Raw genomic sequence first — 25704 nt, forward strand, 5'->3', positions numbered from 1 at the left:
GTACAGTCTGCAGTGTCCGGGTCCGGTATTCAGACTGTGTCAGTGTGCAGTCTGCAGTGTCCCGGTCCGGTATTCAGACTGTGTCAGTGTACAGTTTGCAGTGACCTGGTTCGGTATTCAGACTGTGTCAGTGTGCAGTTTGCAGTGTCCCAGTCCGGTATTTCGACTGTGTCAGTGTGCAGTTTGTAGTGTCCCAGTCCGGTATTCCGACTGTGTCAGTGTACAGTCTGCAGTGACCCGGTCCGGTATTCCGACTGTGTCAGGGTACAGTCTGCAGTGACCCGATCCGGTATTCCGACTGTGTCAGTGTACAGTCTGCAGTGACCTGATCCGGTATTCCGACTGTGTCAGTGTATAGTCTGCAGTGTCCCGGTGTGGTATTCCGACTGTGTCAGTGTACAGTCTGCAGTGATCTGGTTTGGTATTCCGACTGTGTCAGTGTACAGTTTGCAGTGTCCCGATCCGGTATTCTGACTGTGTCAGTGTGTGCTCTGCAGTGACCCGGTCCGGTATTCCAACTGTGTCAGTGTACTGTCTGCAGTGACCTGGTTTGGTATTCAGACTGTATCAGTGTACAGTCTGCAGTTTCCTGGTGTGGTATTCCGACTGTCAGTGTACAGTCTGCAGTGACCTGGTTCAGTATTCCAACTGTGTCAGTGTACAGTCTGCAGTGGCCTGGTTCTGTATTCAGACTGTGTCAGTGTACAGTCTGCAGTGGCCTGGTTTGGTATTTAGACTGTGTCAGTGTACAGTCTGCAGTGGCCTGGTTCGGTATTCAGACTGTGTCAGTGTGCAGTCTGCAGTGTCCTGGTCTGGTATTCCGACTGTGTCAGTGTACAGTCTGCAGTGACCCGATCCGGTATTGCGACTGTGTCAGTGTACAGTCTGCAGTGACCCAATCCGGTATTCCGACTGTGTCAGTGTATAGTCTGCAGTGTCCCGGTGTGGTATTCCGACTGTGTCAGTGTACAGTCTGCAGTGATCTGGTTCGGTATTCCGGCTGTGTCAGTGTACAGTCTACAGTGGTCTGATTCGGTATTCAGACTGTGTCAGTGTGCAGTCTGCAGTGTCCCGGTCTGGTATTCTGACTGTGTCAGTGTACAGTCTGCAGTGGCCTGGTTCGGTATTCTGACTGTGTCAGTGTACAGTCTGCAGTGGCCTGGTTTGGTATTCAGACTGTGTCAGTGTGCAGTCTCCTGGTGCGGTATTCTGACTGTGTCAGTATACAGTCTGCAGTGACCCGGTCCAGTATTCTGACTGTGTCAGTGTGCAGTTTGCAGTGTCCCAGGCCGGTATTCTGACTATGGTAGTGTACAGTCTGCAGTGACCCGGTCTGGTATTCCAACTGTGTCAGTGTGCAGTCTGCAGTGACGCGGTCCGGTATTCTGACTGTGTCAGTGTGCAGTTTGCAGTGTCCCGGTCCAGTATTCTGACTGTGTCAGTGTGCAGTTTGTAGTGTCCCAGTCCTGTATTCTGACTGTGTCAGTGTGCAGTTTGCAGTGTCCCGGTCCGGTATTCCAACTGTGTCAGTGTACAGTCTGCAGTGAGCTGGTCCGGTATTCTGACTGTGTCAGTGTGCAGTCTGCAGTGACCTGGTTCAGTATTCCGACTGTGTCAGTGTACAGTTTGCAGTGTCCTGATCCGGTATTCTGACTATGGTAGTGTACAGTCTGCAGTGACCCGGTCTGGTATTCCGACTGTGTCAGTGTGCAGTCTGCAGTTTCCTGGTGTGGTATTCCAACTGTGTCAGTGTACAGTTTGCAGTGTCCTGATCCGGTATTCTGACTGTGTCAGTGTGTGGTCTGCAGTGTCCCGGTCCGGTACTCCGACTGTGTCAGTGTACAGTCTGCAGTGACGCGGTCCGGTATTCTGACTGTGTCAGTGTGCAGTTTGCAGTGTCCCGGTCCGGTATTCTGACTGTGTCAGTGTGCAGTTTGTAGTGTCCCAGTCCGGTATTCTGACTGTGGCAGTGTGCAGTTTGCAGTGTCCCAGTCCGGTATTCCGACTGTGTCAGTGTACAGTTTGCAGTGTCCCGGTCCGGTATTCTGACTGTGTCAGTGTACAGTCTGCAGTGACCCGGTCCGGTATTCCGACTGTGTCAGTGTACAGTCTGCAGTGACCCGGTCCGGTATTCTGACTGTGTCAGTGTACAGTCTGCAGTGATCCGGTCCGGTATTCTGACTGTGTCAGTGTACAGTCTGCAGTGACCCGGTCCGGTATTCTGACTGTGTCAGTGTACAGTTTGCAGTGTCCCGGTCCGGTATTCTGACTGTGTCAGTGTACAGTTTGCAGTGTCCCAGTCCGGTATTCCAACTGTGTCAGTGTACAGTCTGCAGTGAGCTGGTCCGGTATTCCGACTGTGCCAGTGTACAGTTTGCAGTGTCCCGGTTCGGTATTCTGACTGTGTCAGTGTGCAGTCTGCAGTGACCCGGTCTGGTATTCCGACTGTGCCAGTGTACAGTTTGCAGTGTCCCGGTGTGGTATTCTGACTGTGTCAGTGTGCAGTCTGCAGTGAGCTGGTCCGGTATTCCGACTGTGCCAGTGTACAGTTTGCAGTGTCCCGGTGTGGTATTCTGACTGTGTCAGTGTACAGTCTGCAGTGAGCTGGTCCGGTATTCCGACTGTGCCAGTGTACAGTTTGCAGTGTCCCGGTTCCGTATTCCGACTGTGTCAGTGTGCAGTTTGCAGTGTCCCAGTCCGGTATTCTGACTGTGTCAGTGTACAGTCTGCAGTGACCCGGTCCGGTATTCTGACTGTGTCAGTGTACAGTCTGCAGTGACCCGGTCCGGTATTCCGACTGTGTCAGTGTACAGTCTGCAGTGACCCGGTCCGGTATTCCGACTGTGTCAGTATGCAGTTTGCAGTGTCCCGGTCTGCCAAACATACCAAAGCCCAGTAATGGACATTAATGGAATGGGACTGTAACTTTAAATAATTCCTTGTGAGACCACCTATTTTCCTATAGTGTGCCGTGACAGTTCAATTCCGGAAGTGATAGTTTCCTGGAAGTATCATTGATTAAAATATGTCGTGATATATTTATTTATTGAGATTTCTGTGGAACTAGTCCTTCCGGCCCTTTGAGCCACCCAGTAGGCCTCCTATCTCATCCTAGCCCAGTGGCTGGTCAGTTTACAACAACCAATTAACCTGCCAACTGCTACACCTTTGCAGTGTGGAAGAATCCTACAATGTCATGTGGAGAAAGTACAAACTCCTTTCAAACAGCGGCAGGAATAGTATTCTTATTACAGGCCCTGTAAAGTGTTGTGCTAGCCACTACACTGCTGTGATCTGATAGAATATAGAACACTGCAGCACAATACAGGCTCTTTGTCCCCCTTTTAACCTACTCCTAAGATCAATCTAACCGTCTGCTTTCACATAGCCCTCCATTTTCCTCTGCTTATCTAACTAAGAGGGTGTTAAATGTCTCTAATGTATCTGCCTCAACCACCACCACTGGCAGGGTGTTCCACAAAGACATCACTCTAACTAACATACCCCTCCTACACTCTCCTCCCATCTCTTTAAAATTATGCATCCTGCCCTTGCCATGTACACAGGGAAAATGACTTTGGCTGTCCAGTTGATCTATGTCTCTCATCATCCTGTACACCCGCTGTCAGGTGAAATCTCATCTCCCTTCGCTTGATGATCAAACAATTTCCTACATGTACAAGGTAGTTTATTCCGCAGTTAGCTAATCCCTTCCCTGGTTAATTTGGCAAATGGGTTCAGTGCTGGAACTGGGGCTGAACGGCCCAAGACAACAAATCAATGATCATTGGATCAAGGGAGGACAAGAGTGTGGATGTGCGGAATTGCTGCCGGGTACATTAGGGAGGTTTAAGGGACACTGAGAAAGGCAGAAGGATGAAAGAAAAATGGAGGGATGAGTGGGGGAGGGGTGGTTAGATTGATCTTGGAGTAGGTTAAAAGGTCAGTACATCGTTCTGGGCTGAAGGGCCTGTACAGTGCTCTACTGCTGTACATTGTGTGTTCTGGATCACAGCTGTGTCAGACAGTGAGTGTGTGTGTGTGTGTCTCTGTGAGTGTGAGTGTCTCTGTGAGCGAGTGTCTCTGTGAGCGAGTGTCTGTGTGTGTGAGTGTGTGTGTGAGAGTGTGTGTGTGTGTGTGTGTGTGTGTGTGTGAGTGTGAGTGTGTGTGTCTCTGTGAGTGAGTGTCTGTGTCTGTGTGTGTGTGTGTGAGAGTGTGCGTGTGAGTGAGAGTGTGAGTGTGTGTGTGTGTGTGTGAGTGAGTGTTCTAGTGGAGTCTCAGTTCCAATATTGTGCCAGAATCTGAAAAGATACAAAATATTAAGAATTTATTCACCATTTCCCTTCAGAAATGTGACAGCAAGTTTCTGAATTTAAGTTACATCTTACCAGTGCAGAGATGCAATGTAGTGCTAATATTAAACAAAAATCACTGTCCCCTATTGCAGGGGTAAACTTCACATTAGTACCATTGTGGAGGGGGAAAGAAGTTTGTTGTGTCCATGATTGACAGGTGCCAGTCACGTGTGACGGTGTTTTGCCGAGTACCGTCTTTGTGTCATCGTCATGGTGACAGTTCGAAGGTGTCCTCTTTGAAGTCTGCTCCATCCTGTTCCTGAACTTCCAGTTGCTCCAACCGGTCAGGTTTGTGGACGATTTCCTCTGGCGTCTTCAGGAACCTGTTTGAAGGAACAACGGCCAGATCTGATTACGGACTGCAGGAAAGGTATTCGAAAAGCAGTGGCTACAACTACGGCAAAAATGGAGAGATATGAGACCATAAGACCATAAGATTTTGGAGCAGAATTAGGCTACTTGTTCCATTGAGTCTGCTCTGCCATTCCATCAGGGCTGATTTATTCTCTCTCTCTCAAACCATTTCTCCTGTCTTCTCCACGTAACTTTTGATGCTCTGACTAATCAAGAACCTATCAACCTCCACTTTAAATATAGAACTGCAAGTCAATGAGACATGGCAGCAGAAACAGACCATTTGATCCAGTGCGTCTGCTCCGCCATTAGATCACGGCTTATCCTACCTCTTCCTTCCTCAGTTCCACGCCCCGGCCTTCTCCCCATAACCTTTGATGCTGTGTCCAATCAGGAACCTATCACACTCTGCCTTAAACACACCCAATGACCTGGCCTCCACAGCAGCATATGGCAATAAATTCCACAAATTCATTACTCTCTGGTTAAAGAAATTTCTCTGCATCTCTATCTTCAGTGGCTGTGCCCTCTTGCCTAAGACTCCCCTCCATGGGAATTGTTCTTTCCACATCTACTCTGTCTAGCCTTTTCACCATTCAAAAGGTTTCAATTAATTCCACTCCTCATGCTTCTAAATTCCAGCAAGTACAGACCCAGAGTCATCAAACGTTCCTTATATGGTAACCCCTTCATTCCTGGAATCATCCTTGTGAACCTCCTCTGGACCCTCTCCAATGCCAGCACATCTTTTCTGAGATGAGGAGCCCAGAACTGTTCACAGTACTCAAGGTGAGGCCTCACCAGTGTCTCATAAAGCCTCAGCATCACATCCCTGCTCTTGTATTCTAGACCTCTTGAAAAAAATGCTAACATTGCATTTGCCTTCCTCACCACTGACTCAACCTGCAAATTAACCTTTAGGCTGTTCTGCACAAGGACTCCCAAGTCCCTTTGCATCTCAGACTTTTGGATTTTTCTCCCCATGTATATCCAACGACCTGGCCTGCACAGCCCTCCGTGGCAAAGAATTCCACTAACAGTTGATCTAACCTTGACCTGTACAGTCTAGATCAGTCTGGTGCTGACCTTTTCAGTGTCTGTTCATTTGTACAGATCACAGGGGCCTCAGTTCAGTGGCTGGTCAGGGTTTCTGGCACTGTTGGGCACTTCCACGCACCCTTCGTGAGCTGCTGGGTGAGATGTAACAGCGCTCATTGTTAGAGCTGCTCGATGTAACAGTGCTGATGGTCGAATGCCTTTCAATCACAGGGCAAGAGGCAGTATCTATGGAGGGGAATGGACAGCCGACGTTTCAGTCTGGAACTGAAAGAAAGAGGGAGGACAGCCAGAGTAAGAGGGCAGAGGAAATGCAAGTAGGTGATGGGTGGATTCAGGTGGGGGGGTGACAGGCAGATGAGGGAGGGGAGAATGTGGGAAGGACATGACATGATGTGGAATCTGAGAGGAGAGTGTATTGCTCCAGATTCCAGCCTCTGCAGTCCCCCATGTCTCCATTTCATGACATGGTGACTGCCGTGTTCCCCAACCCCTCTTGAACAATGCCCTGAGGTCAAGCACACACCCACCTGAACAGCAGCTTCTGGCCTGGTTCCTTCTTGATAATGTTTAGCTTGTAGTAGTGGCGCAAAGCTCTTGACATCTTCTCATAAGTCATATTTGCTCGATTCTGTATGAGACAGAAGAGAACTTGTGAGCAACTGTTCTTCCCAGAGTATAATCTCACATCTCTAATCCAGACTATTGGTGTTGTCTGTGTGGAGTTTGCACTCTCTCCCCATGACTGTGTAGGTTTCCCCTGGGTGCTCCAGTCTACTCCCATGTCCCAAAGGTTAACTGGCTGTGGTAAAGTGTCCTTGGAGTGGGGGTGACTGGGGAGTTGATTGGCACTTGAGGGTGAATGCATTTCAAGGAAATAAGTATGGGAATTGCTCTGAAAGCCAGCAAACATTCAATGGGCTGAATGGACTCCTATGTCACAGGAAAACATGAATTAAGAGGAAACTCATGCAGTGGAATACGTAACAGCAGCCTCTCTGTGATTATATTTAACCTTGTGCGGCTGTGGTCAGTATGATGTTAAATAGAACAGATCAGGTCGACACGGTTACAACTATACGAGTTTTTGGGAAGAGCACTGATGCACCATCAATAACTCACACTGAGACGTAGGCGAGATATCGGCTTTTATTGACTGGAAGAAGGAACCAGGAGTGAGTGTCTATCATACAAGGTCCTGGAGACTGAGGCCGATCTTCAGGCCGCAGGTCTCCTTTATACAGGGGCCTGTGGGAGGAGCCACAGGAGCAGTCAGCAGGGGCGTGTCCCGACAGGCACATAGTTCACCACATTCACCCCCCCTTCGTTTGAAAAAGTCCTCATGTAGCGAAGGTTCTTACAAGTCAAGCCGATCAGGCGGTCGAATCTGTCGCTGCGATCTACGTAGCACCGGCTGTGACCGCATAGGTGCCGGCGACATTGGTGATTGCACAGGGGACGGGGGTTGCGCGTGTTCTTGCCCACTAGGCGCCGGTGATCCCTCACGCATGTGCGAGGCGCCTGGTATAAATGCGTACGAAACGCCCGGTATACAAGTGTCGTGAGGAGTCTGTGTAGGGCCTGGTGAGTACGGTGTCACCTCTGGTGCAGGGTTCACAGTTACCGGAGAGCCTTCAGGGTAGTGGTCTGATGCACCTGCGGGTGCCAGGTCGCGGATGGAGACCGTGTCCTCCCGCCCATCAGGTAAGACCACGTAAGCATACTGGGGGTTCGCATGGAGAAGGTGAACCCTCTCCACCAGCGGGGAGTATTTATTGCTCCTCACATGTTTCCGGAGCAGCACTGGCCCCGGGGACGTCAGCCAAACTGGTAGGGTGGTCCCAGTGACAGACTTCCTGGGAAAAGAGAATAGGCGTTCGTGAGGGGTGGCATTGGTGGACGTACATAACAGAGAGCGGATAGAGTGCAGTGCCTCAGGGAGGACCTCCTGCCATCGAGAGACCGGCAACCCTTTGGACTTGAGGGCTAAAAGTGTGGCCTTCCACACTGTGGCATTCTCCCGCTCTACCTGGCCATTACCCCGGGGATTATAACTCGTGGTCCGACTGGTAGCAATGCCCCTAGCTAGCAAGTACTGGCGCAGCTCTTCACTCATAAAGGAGGACCCTCTATCACTGTGGATATAGCAGGGATACCCGAACAGAGTGAAGAGCTGGCGCAGGGCTTTTATGACGGACGTGGCAGTGGTGTCGGGGCAGGGGATGGCAAAGGGGAACCGTGAGAACTCGTCAATAACACTGAGAAAATAGACATTGCGGTCAGTGGAGGGAAGGGGGCCCTTAAAGTCAACACTCAGGCGTTCAAAAGGGCGGGTGGCCTTGACAAGTTGTGCCGTGTCAGGACAGTAGAAGTGCGGTTTGCACTTGGCACAAATTTGGCAGTCCCTGGTCATCGTCCTGATGTCCTCCAGGGAGTACGGCAGGTTCCGAGCTTTCACAAAATGGTAAAATCGGGTGACCCCCGGATGGCAAAGTTGTGCATGAAGGGCGTACAGCTGGTCGAGCTGTGTGCTAGCACATGTTCCCCGGGATAGGGCATCAGGGGGCTCATTGAGTCTGCCAGGCCGGTACAGGATATCATAGGTGTAGGTGGAGAGTTCTATCCTCCACCGCAATATCTTATCATTTTTGATCTTGCCCCGCTGTTGGTTGCTGAACAGGAACGCAACCGAGCGCTGGTCGGTCAGCACAGTGAATCTTTTGCCAGCAAGATAGTGCCTCCAGTGCCTAACAGCCTCCACTATGGCCTGGGCTTCTTTCTCCACCGCGGAGTGCCGAATTTCAGAGCCTTGGAGGGTGCGAGAAAAGAATGCTACTGGTCTGCCTTCCTGATTAAGGGTAGCAGCCAGAGCGAAATCGGAGGCATCACACTCCACTTGGAAGGGAGCGGTCTCGTCCACGGCATGCATCGTAGCTTCGGCAATGTCCGCTTTAATGCAGTTGAAGGCCGCGCAGGCCTCAGCAGAGAGGGGAAACGAGGTAGACTTGACCAGGGGGCGAGCCTTGTCTGCGTAATGGGGGACCCATTGGGCGTAATAGGAAAAAAACCCCAGGCACCGTCTGAGGGCCTTGAGAGTGGTGGGAAGAGGGAGCTCTAACAGGGGGCGCATACGTTCGGGATCAGGCCCAATAACCCCGTTTTCCACGACATACCCAAGTATAGCAAGGCGGGTGGTACCAAAAACACACTTGTCCCTGTTATAAGTAAGGTTCAGAGCTGCGGCCACTTGGAGAAACCGTTGGAGGTTGGCGTCGTGATCTGGCCTGTCATGACCACAGATGGTGATGTTATCCAGATAGGGAAATGTGGCCTGCAGTTGGTACTGGTCCACCATCCGGTCCATTTCCCTCTGGAAGACAGAGACACCATTCGTGACACCGAAAGGGACGCGCAGGAAGTGATAGAGCCGGCCGCCCGCCTCGAAGGCGGTGTAGGGGCGGTCCTCTGGGCAGATGGGGAGCTGGTGATAAACGGATTTCAGATCTATTGTCGAGTACACCTTATACTGAGCAATCTGGTTGACCATATCCGCGATGCGGGGTAGGGGGTATGCGTCAAGCTGCGTAAACCTATTGATGGTTTGACTATAGTCCACCACCATCCTATTTTTCTGCCCAGTCCGAACAACAACCACCTGGGCCCTCCAAGGGCTTGTGCTCGGCTCAATGATCCCCTCCCTGAGCAGCCGCTGCACCTCCGACCGAATGAAGGCCTGGTCCCCCGCGCTGTACCTCCTGCTTTTGGTTGCCACAGGTTTACAGTCGGGGGTCAGGTTGGCGAACAGCGGTGGGGGAGGGATCTTGAGAGTGGAGAGGCTGCAAGTGTCGGTAGCGCAGCTGTTGGCCTGGTTCTGGATGGGATGTGTGTGTCCGTGTGTGTGTGTGGTCAGTAGCGGGGTATGTGAAGAAGTCCCACAAAACTGAGGATTCTTGACAGTGAGTGGTGGGAGGGGCCCGTCGTATACCATAGTCACACTTTCGAGATGGCTCTGGAAGTCCAGCCCCAATAGCACAGGTGCACACAGATTAGGCATGACCAGCAGTTCAAAGTCCCGATATACTGTGCCTTGCACCACCAAAGTCGCTACACAACCCGCCCGGATGTCTGCGGACTGCGACCCAGAGGCCAAATGGAACCTCCGACTGACCGGCCGCGTTGCAAGTCCGCAGCGTTGCACTGTGTCCGGGTGAATAAAACTCCCAGTGCTGCCCGTGTCAAACAGGCATCCAGTCCAATGCCCCTCCACCTGGATGTCCATCATGGATCTTGCAAGCTGGTGTGGGGCGCTTTGGTCGAGAGTCACAGTGGCCACAGTTGGATCGCCGTCGGGGTACCCGGTCAGCATCGGAGGGCCGGGTGTGGGGCATGCTGACGCCGACAAAGATGGCCGCTCACATCCGGGGTGCCCGGTCAGCATCCGAGGATCGGGGGCGGGGCGTGCTGACGTCGACAAAGATGGCCGCCCACATCCCGGCATGCAAGATGGCGGCCCCCACGTTTCACCCGCAGCGCTGCACTCCGCTCGAGGTTGAGACTTACAGACCTTGGCGAAGTGGCCCCGCTTTCCGCAGCTGGAGCAGGTCGCTTCTCGCGCTGGACAGCGTTGTCGAGGATGTTTCTTTTGGCCACAGAAATAACAAAGCACGAGTTTCTGACGGGCCACAGCCGTGGTCTGGGTCGGGGAGCTCGTGGAATCGCGACTGGCGGCGGCGTTGGCGAATTCGCTCCCGGGAGCCGGCGGTGGCGGGGTCTGAGGCGTCCACGAAACCGGCGGGGAATCACGCGACTGGACAGCGTCGGTGTTATGCCGCGCAGCTTCTAGAGCGTTGGCCTTCTCTATCGCCGAGCTTAAGGTAAGATCCGAGTTCTCCAGCAGCCGCTGGCGCATGTACACTGACCTCAGTCCCGTCACAAAGGCGTCTCGCACCAGCAGCTCCGCATGCTGTTCTGCCGTGAGCGTCTTGCAGTCACAAGCTCGGACTAGTGTCTGTAGTGCTCGGAGAAACTCAGCGCACGATTCGCCAGGCCGCTGTTGCCGGGTAGCTAAGCGATGTCTTGCGTAGACGGTGTTCACCGGCCGCAGGTACTGTCGTTTGAGGGCGTCCAGTGCCCCTTCGTAGGTCGGCAGGTCCCGGATAAAGGAGTAAACTTTGGAGGAGACCCTCGAGAGTAGGATTCTGTGCATAACGGCGGGTTCAGTCGCACGAAGCTCCGCCAAGTACGATTGGAAGCATGCAAGCCAGTGTTCAAAAGCGAGAGCTGCGTCAGGGTCTTGAGGGTCCAAATCCAACCGGTCCGGACGCAAAACGGGTTCCATGTTTTAAAACTTCCAGTCAATAAAATTGATGCACCATCAATAACTCACACTGAGACGTAGGCGAGATATCGGCTTTTATTGACTGGAAGAAGGAACCAGGAGTGAGTGTCTATCATACAAGGTCCTGGAGACTGAGGCCGATCTTCAGGCCGCAGGTCTCCTTTATACAGGGGCCTGTGGGAGGAGCCACAGGAGCAGTCAGCAGGGGCGTGTCCCGACAGGCACATAGTTCACCACAAGCACACTTGGGAGTATTGTGCACAGCTCTGGTTGCCCTGCTGTAGGAAGGCTCTCATTAAGGTGGAAGTGGTTCAGAAAAGAGACAAATCTAATTAATGAGGGTAGAGCAATGGATGTGGTGTATATGGATTTTACAACATTGCAGCTCACAGTGATGTGCCAGCCTTTTAATATGATCTGAGATCAATCCATGTACATAAGCCTCCATTTTTTTAATCATCCACCTGCCTATTAAAGGTTCTTAATTGCCTCTAATATATCTGCTTTTACCACCACCCAGTAAGGTGTTCCACCCTCTCAGTAAAAAAAAAACTTTCCTCTGACATCTTAACTTCAATCAACTTAAAATTATGCCCCCTTGCATTGGACATTTGTGCTCTGGGAGAAAGTCTCTGGCTGTCCACTCTATTTATGCCTCTTACCATCTTGTACACCTCTATCATCTCTCATCCTCCTTCACTCCAGAGAGAAAAGCCCCAGTTCCCACAGCTTATCCTCAAAAAACGTCTTCTCTAATCTAGGCAGCATCCCGGTAAATCTCCACAACCAGAACTGAACACAGTTCTCCAAGTGTGGTCTAAGCAGACATTTATAGAGCTGCAATGGTAACTTGCAGCTCTTGAACTCAATCCCCTGATGAATGAAGGCCAACACACCATAACTTTTAAACCACCCAATCAACTTGTGTAGTCCTCCAAGATCCTTCCGATCTTCCACACTAAGACCCCTCTTATTAACCCTGCATTCTTCCTTCAAATTCAACCTTCCAAAGGCATCACTTCACGCTTCCCCTTCGACATTTCACCTCATCTAAAAGTATGAAATTGATGGTTTTTGTTTGGTTCTGTGACGATATCAAAGTCCACAAAACCGAGGTGTTCAGTTGGAAATGAAATGCAGATTAGCTCTGTTGGTCAGGCTCCCTCCCAGACACACTGGGTCTAGTACTACTGGGCAAATGCAATGGCTGACTGTTCTGTCATTTGAAATGTAGCCAGGTCAGGGTAGGGAACTACAGGTCAGACTGACATCAGCGATGGGGAGATCAGTGGAGGAAGTCCTCAGTTTCAGGGTCTAGAGTTATAGAAGAGTACAGTACAAACCAGGCCCTTCGGTGCACCTAATCCCAGCTGCCTGGTCCCACTGACCTGCATCAGGGCCATACACCTCCCCCATCCATGTGTTTATCCAAATTTCTGTTAAATGTTGAAATCGAACCCACATCCATTGGCAGCTCATTCCACACTGCCACCACCCACTGAATGAAGAAGAGCCCCCTCACCTTCCCCTTAAATATTTCACATTTCATCCTTAACCTATGACCTCTAGTTCTAGTCTCTTCCAGCCTCAGTGGATCTACCAGAATTTGGCTAGAGCCTGATTAGGAGGAGTCAACATGCCTTCATACATGGGGAGTCCAACTTGATAGACCCCCTCAGAGTTATTTGAAGAGGCAATCAAAAAGGTAGTTGAGGGTAGGGTGGTGGATGGTGTCTATTTAGTCTTCAGCAAGACCTTTGAGAAGGTCCCACACAGTAGGCTGATCTGAAAGGTTAAGTCCCATGGCATCCAGAGAGAAGATTCAAAATTGTCTGAGAGGGAAGAAGCAGAGGTTGGTGCCTGAAGGTTGTTTCTGGAATGGAGGCTTGTGGTGTGCCACTGGGGTCATTGTGCTTCATCATTTATACTCAATGATCTGAACATGAATGTACACGGCTTGATCAGGAAACTTGGGAACTACGCAAAATTAGGAGGGGCTGTTCATAGTGAAGAAGGTTTTTGTCGATTACAGGGGGATCGTGATCAGTTAGGGAAGTGGGCCAAGGAGTGGCAAATGGGTTTCAACGGAGGTGTGGGGCAATGCATTTTGCAATGGCAAATCAGCATAGTTTGTGAATGGTAGGGCACTAGGGAGTGTAATGGACAGAGGGATATATAGGAGAACAAGCGTCACAGGTAGATAGGGTGGTGAGAAAGGCATTCATTACACTAGAGCTGTGTGATGATGTTGCTCCATATCGAAGAAAGGATGTGCTGGCATCGCAGAGGGTGCATAAGAGGTTCATAAAAGAGGTCTGGACATGATAGTGTGAGGAGCATTTGAAGGCTCTGGGCCTGTATTCACTGGAGTTTAGAAGAATGGGGAGGGGCAATCTCATTGAATTCTATCGAATACTGAAAGGCCTAGATAGAGTAGAAATGCTTCCTATGGTGGGGAGTCTAGGACCAGAGGGCACAGCCTTAGAATTTAAGGATGTCCATGCAGAACAGAGATGAGGAGGAATTTCTTTAGCCAGAGAGAGGTGAATCTGTGGAATTCATTATCACAGGCGGCTGTGCAGGCCAGGTCATTATTGAAAGTGGAGGTTGATAGGTTCTTGACTAGTCAGGGTATCAAAGGCTATGGGGACACGACAGGAGAATGGGGTTGAGTGGGATGATAAATCAGCCAAAATGGAATGGCAGAACAGACTTGACAGGCTGAGTGGCCTACTTTCTGTTCCTATGTTCTAGGGTCTTATACCGTAGTTGTATGAGTCATTGGTGAGGCTGCACTTGGGGTACCATCTACAGTTTTGGGCACCCTGAAATACCAAAGATGTGGTTGAACTAGAAAGAGTGTAGGAAGGTTTACGGAGATGTTGCCAGGACTAGAGGGTCTGAGTTGCAGAGACAGGTTGATCAGGCTAGGTCTTTATTCCATGGATCATAGGAGAATGAGGGGTGACGTTATAGAAATGTCTAAAAAGCACAGGTAAGGTGGACAGTAACAGCTTTTTCCTCAGCGTATGGGAGTCCAAAACTAGGGATATAGGGTTAGGGTGAGAGGGGAAAGGTTTAAAAGGCAACTTTTTCACCCAGAGGTTGGTGGGTATATGAAACAATGTGCCAGAGGAAATGGTAGAGGCAGGTACCGTTGTATCATTTAGAGGCATTTGATACATGAAGGGGCAGCAATTTGAGGAGTGTGGTCCAAACACGGGAGATTGGGACGAGCTGCATGGGCACTGTGATCAGCACAGACTAGCTGACCAAAAGACCTGTCTCTGTGTTGCACATTGTTTTGAAATCTTAGTTGAAAAGTGTTTTTGAAAAGTGACAGTCCAAAGCCTTCAGCCCACTCACCTTGTGATTCCCCCAAAGGCTTGCTAGACCGTTCGGGTCCACCACACGGAACACCTTTGACTCCTTGTCTTCCCACCGGATGTAGGTTTGGTATCGACTGTCGGAGAGAAGCTGATAGACATAATCCCAGAGCAGCCTGCAGTCTGCATAAGAATGACTTCCGTTAAGAATTGGCCCCAGCTCTAGGCATTCCTTCCTCCCGGCTCCCTCTTCCTTCAAACTTCATTGTTATTCCAGCTCATTGTGACGGGCAATTAAAAACAGGAGATCTTTTGAAATTCAAGGGCTTTTTTATATATTAACTCTCCTGTATATATATATACAGGACACTCCCAGGTCAGACTGTGATGGTTCAGTGTGGCTGGGACTGCCGATTGGCTGGATGAACGTGAGGATTTTCACCTGCTCCTCATTGCTTTGAAACATTGCATTTAGGAAGCTGTCTATGCATTTGTATAGCACCTTAATGCAGAAAGCTATCTCAGGGCATTCTGAAGGATTGTTGGAAATGGATTTGACATTGAATTACACAAAAAGTATGGGGCGAATACACAAAATTTGGAGAACAATGAATGCAATTGTGTACTCAGAAGATCATCTTAGGGTTAAATATGACCCCAAGGTCCTGAACAATCTGTTTCAGCCTCAGGCATTTACCAAGGAATGGTTTGGGGTCAGTGGAGTTGGTTGTCGTCACTAACTTGCCTCAAATTCAGAGTGTGTCAGTTCATATCTGTGCTGCTGGCACGGGAGAATTGTGTTCCCATTACATAAAAGAAAACGAAAGGAAACCTAAATTGAAATGTGTAAGTCACAGGGAGGAACTGGGAGAAGAAAGACAAGGAAATTATAGATACAAGAGATACTGAAAGCTAGAGCAACACACACAAAATGCTGGAGGATCTCAGCAGGTCAGGTGGCATCTATGGAAATGAATAAACAGTTGACATTTTGGGCTGAGACCCTTCATCAGGACTGGAAAAGAGGGGAGAAGAAGCCAGAATAAGAAGGTGGGGGAAGAGGGGAGGAGTACGAGCTGGTAGGTGGTAGGTGAGACCTCATGAGGGGGAAGGTGGGTGGATCTGGGAAGGGCTATGAAATGAGAAACTGGGAGGTGTGGAAAAGGGTAAAGGGCTGGTGAAGAAGGAATCTGATAGGAGAGGAGAGTGGACTATGGGAAGCAGGAGAGGAACTAGAGAGAGATGATGGCAGGTCACGAGGGCAGGGGAAGGAGTGTAGTGTATATGGATTTCAGCAGGCATTTGATAAGATACCCCATGTAAGGCTTATTGAGAAAATAAGGAGGCATGGGATCCAAGGGTATATTGCTTTGTGGATCCAGAACTGGCTTGCCCACAGAAGGCAAAGAGTGGTTGTAGATGGGTCATATTCTGCATGGAGATTGGTGACCAGTGGCGTGCCTCAGGGATCTGTTCTGGGACCCCCTACTCTTCGTGATTTTTATAAATGTCCTGGATGAGGAAGTAGAGGGATGGGATAGTAAATTTACTGATGACACAAAGGTTGGGGGTGTTGTGGGTAGTGTGGAGGGCTGTCAGAGGTAACAGCAGGACATTGATAGATGCAGAACTGGGCTGAGAAGTGGCAGATGGAGTTCAACCCAGTTAGTGTGAAGTGGTTCATTTTGGTAGGTCAAATATGATGGCAGAATATAGTATTAATGGTAAGACTCTTGCCAATGTGGAGGATCAGAGGGATCTTGGGGTCCGAGTCCATAGGACACTCAAAGCAGCTGTGCAGGTTGATTCAGTGGTTAAGAAAGCATACGGTGTATTGGCTTTCATCAATCATGGAATTGAATTTAGGAGCTGAGAGGTAATGTTGCAGCTATATAGGGCCCTGGTCAGACCCCACTTGGAGTACTGTGTTCAGTTCTGGTCACCTTACTACAGGAAGGATGTGGAAACCATAAAAAGGGTGCATAGGAGATTTACAAGAATATTGCCTTGATTGGGGAGCATGCCTTATGAAAACAAGTTGAGTAAAGTTGGCCAACAACACACACAAAATGCTGGTGGAACACAGCAGGCCAGGATGCTGCCTGGCCTGCTGTGTTCCACCAGCATTTTATGTGTGTTGTTTGAATTTCCAGCATCTGCAGATTTCCTCGTGTTTGCAGATTTCTTGCAGCGATGGAGGATGAGAGGTGATCTGATAGTGTATAAAATGATGAGAGGCATTGATCGTGTGGATAGTCAGAGGCTTTTTCCCAGGGCTGAAATGGTTGCCACAAGAGGACACAGGTTTAAGGTGCTGGGGAGTAGGTACAGTGGAGATGTCAGGGGTAAGTTTTTTACTCAGAGAGTGGTGAGTGCGTGGAATGGGCTGCCGGCAACGGTGGTGGAAGTGGATACAACAGGGTCTTTTAAGAGACTTTTGGATAGGTACATGGAACTTAAAAAAATAGAGGGCTATGCGTAAGTCTAGTAATTTCTAAGATAAGGACATGTTCGGCACAGCTTTGTGGACCGAAGGGCCTGTATTGTATGTAGGCTTTCTCTGATTCTGAGAAGGGATGAGAGGGCCACCAGAATCGAGGAAAACAAAAAGAGGGGGACAAGGGAAAGAGCTGTGGTTAACACGGGAAATGGTAGCTAGTTTGAGAATCCCACAAAATTTGTAACAGCTGCAGCTAAATTCTGCTTTAACACTGGAACAACAATCATGCATTATACTGTATATTACAGTCCATGATCTCAGGATTCATATCAGTGTGGCACTCCAGAGTGAAGGGGAAGTGCTACAACTGGTTTTAACACAATACAGAGGCACCCATAATAAGATGATGAGGAAGCAATTGAATGGGTGTTGTTCATGAGGCCGGAAGAAACCAGTAGGTGAGATATTGGGACACGTTGCCTGCAAAACTTCAAAGAATGAGGAAAGAATAAAACTGATCCCTTGTCCACTCATCCTTCCACACTGATCCCATCCTCACACTTACCCCTCCCCACTGATCCCATCCTCACACTTACCCCTCCCCACTGATCCCATCCTCACACTTACCCCTCCACACTGATCACATCCTCACAATTACCCCTCCACACTGATCCCATCCTCACACTTACCCCTCCACACTGATCCCATCCTCACACTTACCCCTCCCCACTGATCCCATCCTCACACTTACCCCTCCCCACTGATCCCATCCTCACACTTACCCCTCCACACTGATCCCATCCTCACACTTACCCCTCCCCACTGATCCCATCCTCACACTTACCCCTCCCCACTGATCCCATCCTCACACTTACCCCTCCACACTGATCACATCCTCACAATTACCCCTCCACACTGATCACATCCTCACACTTACCCCTCCACACTGATCCCATCCTCACACTTACCCCTCCACACTGATCCCATCCTCACACTTACCCCTCCACACTGATCCCATCCTCACACTTACCCCTCCCCACTGATCCCATCCTCACACTTACCCCTCCACACTGATCCCATCCTCACACTTACCCCTCCACACTGATCCCATCCTCACACTTACCCCTCCACACTGATCCCATCCTCACACTTACCCCTCCACACTGATCCCATCCTCACACTTACCCCTCCACACTGATCCCATCCTCACACTTACCCCTCCACACTGATCCCATCCTCACACTTACCCCTCCACACTGATCCCATCCTCACACTTACCCCTCCCCACTGATCCCATCCTCACACTTACCCCTCCCCACTGATCCCATCCTCACAATTACCCTCCCCACTGATCCCATCCTCACACTTACCCCTCCCCACTGATCCCATCCTCACACTTACCCCTCCCCACTGATCCCATCCTCACACTTACCCCTCCCCACTGATCCCATCCTCACAATTACCCCTCCCCACTGATCCCATCCTCACAATTACCCCTCCCCACTGATCCCATCCTCACACTTACCCCTCCCCACTGATCCCATCCTCACAATTACCCCTCCCCACTGATCCCATCCTCACACTTACCCCTCCCCACTGATCCCATCCTCACACTTACCCCTCCCCACTGATCCCCTTCTCACACTTACCCCTCTCCACTGATCCCATCCTCACACTACCCCTCCCCACTGATCTCATCCTCACACTTACCCCTCCCCACTGATCCCATCCTCACACTTACCCCTCCCCACTGATCCCATCCTCACACTTACCCCTCTCCACTGATCCCCTTGTCACACTTACCCCTCCCCACTGATCCCATCCTCACACTTACCCCTCCCCACTGATCCCCTTCTCACACTTACCCTCCCCACTGATCCCCTTCTCACACTTACCCCTCCCCACTGATCCCATCCTCACACTACCCCTCCCCACTGATCCCATCCTCACACTTACCCCTCCCCACTGATCCCATCCTCACACTTACCCCTCCACACTGATCCCATCCTCACACTTACCCCTCCCCACTGATCCCCTTCTCACACTTACCCCTCCCCACTGATCCCATCCTCACACTTACCCCTCCCCACTGATCCCCTTGTCACACTTACCCCTCCCCACTGATCCCATCCTCACACTTACCCCTCCCCACTGATCCCATCCTCACACTTACCCCTCCCCACTGATCCCATCCTCACACTTACCCCTCCACACTGATCCCATCCTCACACTTACCCCTCCCCACTGATCCCATCCTCACACTTACCCCTCCACACTGATCCCATCCTCACAATTACCCCTCCACACTGATCCCATCCTCACACTTACCCCTCCACACTGATCACATCCTCACAATTACCCCTCCCCACTGATCCCATCCTCACACTTACCCCTCCCCACTGATCCCATCCTCACACTTACCCCTCCCCACTGATCCCATCCTCACACTTACCCCTCCCCACTGATCCCATCCTCACACTTACCCCTCCCCACTGATCCCCTTCTCACACTTACCCCTCCCCACTGATCCCCCTCACACTTACCCCTCCACACTGATCCCATCCTCACACTTACCCCTCTCCACTGATCCCCTTCTCACACTTACCCCTCCCCACTGATCCCCCTCACACTTACCCCTCTCCACTGATCCCATCCTCACAATTACCCCTCCACACTGATCCCATCCTCACTCTTACCCCTCCCCACTGATCCCATCCTCACACTTACCCCTCTCCACTGATCCCCTTCTCACACTTACCCCTCCCCACTGATCCCCCTCACACTTACCCCTCTCCACTGATCCCATCCTCACAATTACCCCTCCACACTGATCCCATCCTCACTCTTACCCCTCTCCACTGATCCCCTTCTCACACTTACCCCTCCCCACTGATCCCCCTCACACTTACCCCTCTCCACTGATCCCATCCTCACAATTACCCCTCCACACTGATCCCATCCTCACTCTTACCCCTCCCCACTGATCCCATCCTCACACTTACCCCTCCCCACTGATCCCATCCTCACACTTACCCCTCCCCACTGATCCCATCCTCACAATTACCCCTCCCCACTGATCCCATCCTCACACTTACCCCTCCCCACTGATCCCATCCTCACACTTACCCCTCCCCACTGATCCCCTTCTCATACTTACCCCTCCCCACTGATCCCATCCTCACACTTACCCCTCCCCACTGATCCCATCCTCACAATTACCCCTCCCCACTGATCCCATCCTCACAATTACCCCTCCCCACTGATCCCCTTCTCACACTTACCCCTCCCCACTGATCCCCTTCTCACACTTACCCCTCCCCACTGATCCCATCCTCACACTTACCCCTCCACACTGATCCCATCCTCACAATTACCCCTCCACACTGATCCCATCCTCACACTTACCCCTCCCCACTGATCCCATCCTCACACTTACCCCTCCCCACTGATCCCATCCTCACAATTACCCCTCCCCACTGATCCCATCCTCACACTTACCCCTCCCCACTGATCCCATCCTCACACTTACCCCTCCCCACTGATCCCATCCTCACACTTACCCCTCCCCACTGATCCCATCCTCACACTTACCCCTCCCCACTGATCCCCTTCTCACACTTACCCCTCCCCACTGATCCCATCCTCACACTTACCCCTCCCCACTGATCCCATCCTCACACTTACCCCTCCCCACTGATCCCATCCTCACACTTACCCCTCCCCACTGATCCCATCCTCACACTTACCCCTCCCCACTGATCCCATCCTCATACTTACCCCTCCCCACTGATCCCCTTCTCACACTTACCCCTCCCCACTGATCCCATCCTCACACTTACCCCTCCCCACTGATCCCCCCACACTTACCCCTCCACACTGATCCCATCCTCACACTTACCCCTCCCCACTGATCCCATCCTCACACTTACCCCTCTCCACTGATCCCCTTGTCACACTTACCCCTCTCCACTGATCCCATCCTCACACTTACCCCTCCCCACTGATCCCATCCTCACACTTACCCCTCCCCACTGATCCCCTTCTCATACTTACCCCACTCCACTGATCCCCCCACACTTACCCCTCCCTACTGATCCCCTTCTCATACTTACCCCTCCCCACTGATCCCCTTCTCATACTTACCCCTCCCCACTGACCCCCTTCTCATACTTACCCCTCCCCACTGATCCCATCCTCACACTTACCCCTCCCCACTGATCCCATCCTCACAATTACCCCTCCCCACTGATCCCATCCTCACAATTACCCCTCCCCACTGATCCCATCCTCACACTTACCCCTCCCCACTGATCCCATCCTCACAATTACCCCTCCCCACTGATCCCATCCTCACACTTACCCTCCCCACTGATCCCATCCTCACACTTACCCCTCCCCACTGATCCCATCCTCACAATTACCCCTCCCCACTGATCCCATCCTCACACTTACCCCTCCACACTGATCCCCTTCTCACACTTACCCCTCCACACTGATCCCCTTCTCACACTTACCCCTCCCCACTGATCCCATCCTCACACTTACCCCTCCCCACTGATCCCATCCTCACACTTACCCCTCCCCACTGATCCCATCCTCACACTTACCCCTCCCCACTGATCCCATCCTCACACTTACCCCTCTCCACTGATCCCATCCTCACACTACCCCTCCACACTGATCCCATCCTCACACTTACCCCTCTCCACTGATCCCATCCTCACACTTACCCCTCCCCACTGATCCCCTTCTCACACTTACCCCTCTCCACTGATCCCCTTGTCACACTTACCCCTCCCCACAGATCCCATCCTCACACTTACCCCTCCCCACTGATCCCCTTCTCACACTTACCCCTCCCCACTGATCCCCTTCTCACACTTACCCCTCCCCACTGATCCCATCCTCACACTACCCCTCCACACTGATCCCATCCTCACACTTACCCCTCCACACTGATCCCATCCTCACAATTACCCCTCCCCACTGATCCCATCCTCACACTTACCCCTCCCCACTGATCCCATCCTCACAATTACCCCTCCCCACTGATCCCATCCTCACACTTACCCCTCCCCACTGATCCCATCCTCACACTTACCCCTCCCCACTGATCCCATCCTCACACTTACCCTCCCCACTGATCCCATCCTCACACTTACCCTCCCCACTGATCCCATCCTCACAATTACCCCTCCCCACTGATCCCCTTCTCATACTTACCCCTCTCCACTGATCCCATCCTCACACTTACCCCTCTCCACTGATCCCATCCTCACACTTACCCCTCCCCACTGATCCCCTTCTCACACTTACCCCTCCCCACTGATCCCATCCTCACACTTACCCCTCCCCACTGATCCCCTTCTCACACTTACCCCTCTCCACTGATCCCATCCTCACACTTACCCCTCTCCACTGATCCCATCCTCACACTTACCCCTCCCCACTGATCCCATCCTCACACTTACCCCTCCCCACTGATCCCATCCTCACACTTACCCCTCCCCACTGATCCCCCTCACACTTACCCCTCCCCACTGATCCCATCCTCACACTTACCCCTCCCCACTGATCCCATCCTCACACTTACCCCTCTCCACTGATCCCATCCTCACACTTACCCCTCCCCACTGATCCCATCCTCACACTTACCCCTCCCCACTGATCCCATCCTCACACTTACCCCTCCCCACTGATCCCCCCACACTTACCCCTCCCCACTGATCCCCTTCTCACACTTACCCCTCCCCACTGATCCCCCTCACACTTACCCCTCTCCACTGATCCCATCCTCACAATTACCCCTCCACACTGATCCCATCCTCACACTTACCCCTCCCCACTGATCCCATCCTCACACTTACCCCTCCCCACTGATCCCATCCTCACACTTACCCCTCCCCACTGATCCCATCCTCACAATTACCCCTCCCCACTGATCCCATCCTCACACTTACCCCTCCCCACTGATCCCATCCTCACACTTACCCCTCCCCACTGATCCCATCCTCACACTTACCCCTCCCCACTGATCCCATCCTCACACTTACCCCTCCACACTGATCCCCTTCTCACACTTACCCCTCCCCACTGATCCCCTTCTCATACTTACCCCTCCCCACTGATCCCATCCTCACAATTACCCCTCCCCACTGATCCCATCCTCACACTTACCCCTCCCCACTGATCCCATCCTCACACTTACCCCTCCCCACTGATCCCATCCTCACACTTACCCCTCCCCACTGATCCCCTTCTCATACTTACCCCTCCCCACTGATCCCATCCTCACAATTACCCCTCCCCACTGATCCCATCCTCACACTTACCCCTCCCCACTGATCCCATCCTCACACTTACCCCTCCCCACTGATCCCATCCTCACAATTACCCCTCCCCACTGATCCCATCCTCACAATTACCCCTCCCCACTGATCCCATCCTCACACTTACCCCTCCCCACTGATCCCCTTCTCACACTTACCCCTCCCCACTGATCCCCTTCTCACACTTACCCCTCCCCACTGATCCCATCCTCACACTTACCCCTCCACACTGATCCCATCCTCACAATTACCCCTCCACACTGATCCCATCCTCACACTTACCCCTCCACACTGATCACATCCTCACAATTACCCCTCCCCACTGATCCCATCCTCACAATTACCCCTCCACACTGATCCCATCCTCACACTTACCCCTCCACACTGATCCCATCCTCACAATTACCCCTCCACACTGATCCCATCCTCACACTTACCCCTCCACACTGATCCCATCCTCACAATTACCCCTCCCCACTGATCCCATCCTCACACTTACCCCTCCCCACTGATCCCATCCTCACACTTACCCCTCTCCACTGATCCCATCCTCACACTTACCCCTCCACACTGATCCCATCCTCACACTTACCCCTCCACACTGATCACATCCTCACAATTACCCCTCCCCACTGATCCCATCCTCACACTTACCCCTCCACACTGATCCCATCCTCACACTTACCCCTCCCCACTGATCACATCCTCACAATTACCCCTCCACACTGATCCCATCCTCACACTTACCCTCCCCACTGATCCCATCCTCACACTTACCCCTCCCCACTGATCCCATCCTCACACTTACCCCTCCACACTGATCCCATCCTCACAATTACCCCTCCCCACTGATCCCCTTGTCACACTTACCCCTCCACACTGATCCCATCCTCACACTTACCCCTCCACACTGATCCCATCCTCACAATTACCCCTCCACACTGATCCCATCCTCACACTTACCCCTCTCAACTGATCCCATCCTCACACTTACCCTCCCCACTGATCCCATCCTCACACTTACCCCTCCCCACTGATCCCATCCTCACACTTACCCCTCCCCACTGATCCCATCCTCACACTTACCCCTCCCCACTGATCCCATCCTCACACTTACCCCTCCACACTGATCCCATCCTCACACTTACCCCTCCCCACTGATCCCATCCTCACAATTACCCCTCCCCACTGATCCCATCCTCACACTTACCCCTCCCCACTGATCCCATCCTCACACTTACCCTCCCCACTGATCCCATCCTCACACTTACCCCTCCCCACTGATCCCATCCTCACACTTACCCCTCTCCACTGATCCCCTTGTCACACTTACCCCTCTCCACTGATCCCATCCTCACACTTACCCCTCCCCACTGATCCCATCCTCACACTTACCCCTCCCCACTGATCCCCTTCTCATACTTACCCCACTCCACTGATCCCCCCACACTTACCCCTCCCTACTGATCCCCTTCTCATACTTACCCCTCCCCACTGATCCCCTTCTCATACTTACCCCTCCCCACTGACCCCCTTCTCATACTTACCCCTCCCCACTGATCCCCTTCTCATACTTACCCCTCTCCACTGATCCCCTTCTCACACTTACCCCTCCCCACTGATCCCCTTCTCATACTTACCCCTCTCCACTGATCCCCTTCTCACACTTACCCCTCCCCACTGATCCCCTTCTCATACTTACCCCTCTCCACTGATCCCCCCACACTTACCCCTCCCCACTGATCCCCTTCTCATACTTACCCCTCTCCACTGATCCCCCTCACACTTACCCTCCCCACATCACCTCCTCACGCACCCCCCCCACTGATCACCTCCTCATACTTACCCCACTCCACTGATCCCATCCTCACACTTACCCCTCCCCACTGATCCCATCCTCACTCTTACCCCTCCACACTGATCCCATCCTCACATTTACCCCTCCCCAATGATCCCCATCTCACACTTACCCCTCCCCACTGATCCCTCACACACTTACCCCTGCCTGCTTATACTCCTCCCCCTCTCCACCACCTTCTTATTCTGGTTTCTGCCCCTCCTTTCCAGTCCTGATGAAGGGTCTCAGTCCACTGTTTATCCCTCTCCATTGATGCTGCCTGACCTGCTGAGCCCTCAGCAATTTGTGCATGTTGTTCGGTGAATCTCAGGGCCTTGGTTTAACGGACATAATCTGTGACGATGTGGCACCCTTTCAGCACCACGTGGAAGAGTCTGTTACTTTTCAGTCTGCCAGTCTACAGGTGAACACACAAACCTTAGTCTTTGGACACAGAGTTGAGGTATTATCCAGGGAAAGAATGCTAACTCCCCGTGACTGAACGAGGAAAGTATCTGGTTTCTCAAGAGGACCTTCCTGAGACCAGACTGAAAAAAAACCCAAGTTTAACCGGCAGCTTTGTGCATCACCCTGATTAACACCAGATAACAAAGTTGAACCTGGGAGCTTCCCCCACTTAATGGGCCGTTCTTTAATGGAATGCCAATG

General features: G+C 51.7%; 1 protein-coding gene across 2 annotated transcripts in view; it reads right to left on the minus strand.

Moving 5' to 3' along the window:
- Positions 1–4306: 4306 nt before the first annotated feature.
- The window catches only part of LOC132395759 (transcription factor ETV7-like), a 98958-nt gene continuing 77560 nt past the window's right edge, over positions 4307–25704 (minus strand). For both annotated transcript variants that reach the window (XM_059972751.1, XM_059972752.1), the window contains 3 exons: positions 14470–14612; positions 6296–6396; positions 4307–4678 (listed from right to left, as the gene is read on the minus strand). In XM_059972751.1, coding sequence (XP_059828734.1) covers positions 4564–4678; positions 6296–6396; positions 14470–14612 — 359 coding nt within the window. In that variant the 3' untranslated portion in view covers positions 4307–4563. The remainder of the gene's footprint in view (positions 4679–6295; positions 6397–14469; positions 14613–25704) is intronic.

The sequence above is a fragment of the Hypanus sabinus genome, chromosome 6, assembly GCF_030144855.1.
Source record: "Hypanus sabinus isolate sHypSab1 chromosome 6, sHypSab1.hap1, whole genome shotgun sequence".
In the NCBI taxonomy this organism is placed as follows: Eukaryota; Metazoa; Chordata; class Chondrichthyes; order Myliobatiformes; family Dasyatidae; genus Hypanus; species Hypanus sabinus.